This window comes from Gavialis gangeticus, unplaced genomic scaffold (assembly GCF_001723915.1).
Source record: "Gavialis gangeticus isolate Ggan-Ray unplaced genomic scaffold, GavGan_comp1, whole genome shotgun sequence".
Taxonomy (NCBI): domain Eukaryota; kingdom Metazoa; phylum Chordata; order Crocodylia; family Gavialidae; genus Gavialis; species Gavialis gangeticus.
Genome location: NW_017729031.1, coordinates 52,437,739 through 52,443,085, shown reverse-complemented (window position 1 = coordinate 52,443,085; position 5,347 = coordinate 52,437,739). Strand labels below are relative to the sequence as shown.

At 41.1% G+C, this 5,347-nt stretch overlaps 1 protein-coding gene across 3 annotated transcripts in view; it reads right to left on the bottom strand.

Moving 5' to 3' along the window:
- Nucleotides 1-5,347, bottom strand: part of LOC109301538 (collagen alpha-1(XXVIII) chain-like) — a 78,651-nt gene that overhangs the window by 7,341 nt on the left and 65,963 nt on the right. The window contains exons 29-34 of one of the 3 annotated variants that reach the window (XM_019522762.1): nt 4,365-4,400; nt 3,694-3,730; nt 2,904-3,461; nt 1,751-1,995; nt 1,122-1,209; nt 936-1,034 (exon numbers count right to left, since the gene is read on the bottom strand). In XM_019522762.1, the coding sequence (XP_019378307.1) occupies nt 936-1,034; nt 1,122-1,209; nt 1,751-1,995; nt 2,904-3,461; nt 3,694-3,730; nt 4,365-4,400 (1,063 nt within the window). The remainder of the gene's footprint in view (nt 1-935; nt 1,035-1,121; nt 1,210-1,750; nt 1,996-2,903; nt 3,462-3,693; nt 3,731-4,364; nt 4,401-5,347) is intronic. The other 2 variants (XM_019522764.1, XM_019522763.1) reach the window with 2 other exon arrangements.

The window sequence follows — 5,347 nt, the reverse complement described above, 5'->3', positions numbered from 1 at the left end:
CAGAATATGCCAGAAAACATATCTTCTATCAGGGACACATTTACATTTCTAAGGGTAGTGCTCTTTTTTGTGTGGCACCTGACAGTTTTTGGATGCTATGCAGATGGGAATTCCTTAGGCCAGTGGGATCCAGCCTTTTTGGCAAACATGCCACAAATTGGCCCCACACCCTCCCTGAGTGCCTCTGTGGTCCCTTTTCTCTGCCCAATTGTTGCTCTGTTTTTTGCTTCCTGCACTTTCTACCACTGTGTTCCCTGTCCCAGCCCTGGTCTGCTGCATACCACACATGAGCTGTCCATGCCACGTGTGCCACAGATTGGCCACCCCTGCCTTAAGCAATTAAAAACTACATTCAAAGATTGAATATGAATTACTTAATCTGCAGCAATCAGTGACTGACTTTATTATTTCTTCAAATGAGCATAAAATCAATCCTTTTTTGTTCTCCCAAGAGAAGCCATATTTGTCTTTCTTGTTTCAAGTCCCTTCCCTTTCCCCTCTCTATTTAGTGAGGCCTCTTGCCTCCATAGTCTAACTCCCTCTGAGCTTTCTATGAACAAAGGCAGTTTTTCTTCTCGTTGGCTTGCCTCTAGCTGGTGTGCCTTCTACCTGAGCTGCCGGCATTCAACTCTGTATGGTGCCACTGTGCGCTCCATTTTAACTTATTTCCGATCACAGCCCCTACTCTTCCTGTTCCCATCGTAGAGGAGGCAGCAGGACTTACCAGTTGTGCAAGGCAGGGCATGTTAGATGAATATGTTGGGGAAGCAATAGGACTGAATCCATTATAAAATTCTGTGGTCCCTTCACTCCACAGGATTGCTAAAACCTAGGAAACTGATTAATCCCAAAAGACTGTCTCTGATTTATGATCTTTATTAAAGGTAACTTTCTATTTAAGAAATCAAAATGGAAAGTCAGATATAATATGTAACCTGGCACCACAGAGGAAGGTGAAAGAGATGATGACAGCACTTGGTCTGATGGCAGAAGTGGTGAAGAGGATGAGGAAGATGGTAATGCTGATACCATTACTGTAGGTGAAATAAAAGGAGAGACATTATTTTTTCTCTGGTCTAAACTAAGAGATGAAATAATAAACAAAATAATAATGAAAATACCTTTGGTGTTCACTGAGGGGGAGAATGGCTGCTCAACCTCAGAATCTTCTTCAGAGTCTTTATAAACTACCACCAGTGGCTTTTTGGTCTGGAATAAAATGTTTGATTTTCTTTCATTTTCAAGTTCTTGGAGATTAAATATGCCCCTCAAAATAAGATGGGCTCTTAATCTTTTATGGGATCTCTAATGGATTCCTTCCACTACTACTTTAAACCTCAGTTTTCTTCTCTCCCCAAACTAGGTTTTTGGTGCTGGCTGTAACCAAACTCTATCCTCAGTAAACTGAAAATATGTAATATAGGATCAGTGAGTAGAAATGACACTTTTTAGAGTTACTTTTGGGGGTGTAACTGTACATTGATATCTTATGCCTTATATTACAGCACAAATGTTGTTATATTCAAAACTCTGATAATTTTTGTTTCTCCAGGCAGACTCTTAGCTAACTGCATGTGTGCTGTATCAGACCTCATATTCCTCACATGTAACTCCAAGAACTCTCAATGAGTTAACAGGTCAATTCTGGTAGGTCAGTCAGTAATAAGAAGTAGGAAACATGCTATACTTTATCGAGTAGAAGCAGAGGTATATGCGAACATTTGGTTATTTATAGTAATTTTTTTTTTACCGGAACTAATGGTTGAGACAGCTTGCCAAGATTCATAGAGTTTTCTATCATAGCTGTTACATGTCTCTCTGAAGAAACCCACTGTCCATTAGCATCATTTTTGTTGTGAAGTAAGTAAAGTGAAGAACTAGAAGACACTGAATGAATAGATGGTCTGCTTATGCTTGCACCATTTCCAATACGATTATATATTAAGGCACCATGTTCATCTTCACAAAACTGGTTTACTAACTTGGACTCCAAAGCTTAAAAAAAACATAATTAAATGCTAGAAATTAGACTATGTAAGTGCCAATAATTTTGGATCATTTATATATACAACCCCCCTTTCCCCCTGAGAAAAACGAAACAAAAACCTCACAGCTCCTCAGACTGTGAGTTTTTATTTAATACAAATTTGCCGCCCCTTAAAATCTCTCTTATATGCGTTCCAGTGTACGTGGCACGCCCTAGCCCAAACAAACTAAACAACCAGCCATACTTATTCCAGCCTTTCAGCCTCTTAAAGTTAGCTCTTCTTTAGTTTGTATCTAATAATAGGCCAAATATTTCTTACTCATGTAAAGAATTCCAGCTAAGTAAAAGTGTAAGTAACTATGTTTTAGCTCAAGGTGTCTGACCCAATGGGATCAGATTCTGGCCCCTTTTCTGGCAGCTTTGCATTGCACCGATGGTGATAATCAGTTAGAAAGCTGGCTTAACTACCTACTTGGGAATTTATATTTAGGTGGATCCCTTGATTCCATGGAACTAATGTTTCAGGTCAAGACATCCTCCAAGACCCCAAACAGCAGCATGGTCAAGGACAGAAGATGTGGCTGTAGCATTCTGCTGTTCCCATTATTTCCAGCTTTTAGAATGACCTCACTGAGTTATGGGCAGCTTACAGGATGCTGAGAGCAGCGTTTAGGCTCCTTTGGGCTGGGGGCAAACCACTCCCTGACAAGATTTAAAAAGTGGTTGCCACAAAAATTATGTATGGAAGAAAGCCTTTTCTCTCAGAAAGTACCAGGTACAGTCTGAATCTAGGTCAAGATCTCTGAAGGTTTACACAAAAACAAAAGCAAAACCTTTATTTACGTGGGATAGGTCTAAATGGGTCTGGTATTAATTTAGAAATATGTGACATAACTAGAAAAAAAAAGGTACACACCTGGAAGAGTATTAAAGTCATCAATGAGATACATATGTTCTCTGTCAGGATCTGATGCAATCAGATTTAGTTCTCGCAAGAATTCAACTTGCGTTGGGTCTGAAGTATTTACAATTCCTATTGCATACATTTCAATGTTGGCTGCATGAGCTTCTCGGACAGCGATATCTAGTTTAATAGCTTCTCTCTTGTCTGCTTGGCCATCTGTAAGCACAATAGCTACTTTTCGAACACCAGTTCGAGCCCCAAAAAATCCTTCTTGGGTTGCTTTGCGTATAGCAGTTCCTGTGTATGTGCCTTCGCCCATGTACACCATTTTCCTAATTGCTTGCTTCACATCCTGTTGAGTTGTATACCTGTTAAGTCCAAATTCTAGCCGAACTTCTAAACTGTAGAGCACAAGACCAATTCTGGTAGCATTTCTACCTACAGTTACTCTGTCTACTAAAGCAGTGACAAAGTCTTTGATTATCTCAAAATTTTCTGGTCCTACACTTTCAGAGCTGTCAATAACAAATATAAGCTCCATAGGTATTTCCTTGCATTTAATACCACAGCCTGCAGAGAAAAAATAACAAGTAGATCACAATTAGTTGTTTTATTAATATACTTGGTTTTATTTGTCATAGTGCATAATTACTATATGCCGGTATAGTTTTATACTGCATTTCATAACCTGCTTTGGGATTAAAGTGGTGCTGTACACCAACCAGTCACCAATCACACTATATTCTACTTTTTTAAATGGGGAGGAAAAGGATCTGAAATATAAGATTTATTGAACACTTACCACATATCTCTTTAATTAGTTTAATTATATCTTCTCTCTAGGTAAGAAAAGACAATTAAATGTTGCATTATTGTTCTCTTACTAACGTAGTTACTACCACATCTATTTCATTCATAATGTACTTTATCCATTCATAGTAGGATTTCTGAAAATGTGTAGGCACCTAACTTTCAAATGCAGAGGATCAATCCTTATATTTGTACTAAGGCTACTACCAAGGGCCTTCATAGTTATTGACTCAGTGAGTAACCTATTCATATGGAATATTTTAAACACTGGCACTATCTTAAAATCCTGCATTTTTTTCAGTTCTAAACAAGGAGTGTAACTTCAAGTCAAAACTTCACAATCCAGCCTCTAATTTTCCAATTTGTCTCTGCCATTAAAAATCTTTTGAGTTCTCCAAGTATTTTGAAACAAAGGTAACTACTCTTTGCTCTCTCTCTAGGAGAATTAAGCTACTTATTACTGGCGAAGATAGATAAAAGAGCACTTTTAAAAAACTCTAAAAACACAAGCAGAATGTAAATTCATTACATTACATTTTTAGTCCAGAACTTAGTCCAGAAACATTTCCAATAAAAATTTATTTGTGATACACAGACCAAATCAAAACATCTTGTATTTCATTTGCATTTTGCATTAATGGATTAATAACAAGATATGCTTACTGATAGGCCTTGCTCTCCCTTGGGTCCTGTTTTGCCCTGCAGTGATGAACAGTTATTTAGGTATTAACATTTAATTAATAGCTATTATTGTAATTCAGGACATTGTTCCATTCAACACAATATTGTATTATTAATATTTAGTTAATAAGAAAACTTTTACTACACAGTGTATATGTATAGTGTGGAGGTGCACTTATATTGTATTGGTCCATATTGTACCAGCACCGATAAAAGGAAAATTGACATTACCAGCAATCGGCTTTTTTTGCCTGATGTGGCTGATAATGTCACCGACAAATGCCATGTGCATACACACTGCAACCACATGCATGCAGCCAGCCTGGCCATTTGGAGAGCAGCATCTGGTTGATAAGTCTGTTGGAGAGGAGGGGGCAGGGAAAAGGAAGGGGTATGTCAGGGAGTAAATCGAGGCCCCCACAGTGAGGGAGGAGTGGGGCTGGGGTTGGGGCAGGCGCTGCCCAGCAGGGGCAGAGAGCAGGATGGAGCCCTGAGTGGCTCGTCCAGGGGCCACAGGAAGGACGGGGCAGCTTCCACTACTGTGCATACCCCCAGGGGAGGCATAAGGGGCGTGTGCCCCCCTGGGTTTCTGCAGGAGGTGAGGGCAGGCTGCTCCTGTGGACTGGGGCCAGAGGCGGCACTGGGCTCTCCCCAGCAGGGGCTGCGCCAGGGCTGTGCTCAGGGTGGGTGGTGACTGTGTTCGGAGGGGGGACTACGGTGAATTCTGGGGTGGTTATAGCCACCTTGTAGCCCCCAGCCCCAAGTGCTGCCCCAGTCCAGCACCTGCCGAGAAGAGCCTGGTGCCACCCCCACCTCAGGCCTCAGCAGCAGCCCGCCCTCGCCTTATGCACAGATCCAGGGGGCACATGCCCCCCATACTTCCCCCAGGGTGCATGCAGAGCTGGGAGCAGCTACTTGTGGCTCTGTCCCACACCCTGCCCCACCCCACCCTGGCCTCAATCTGC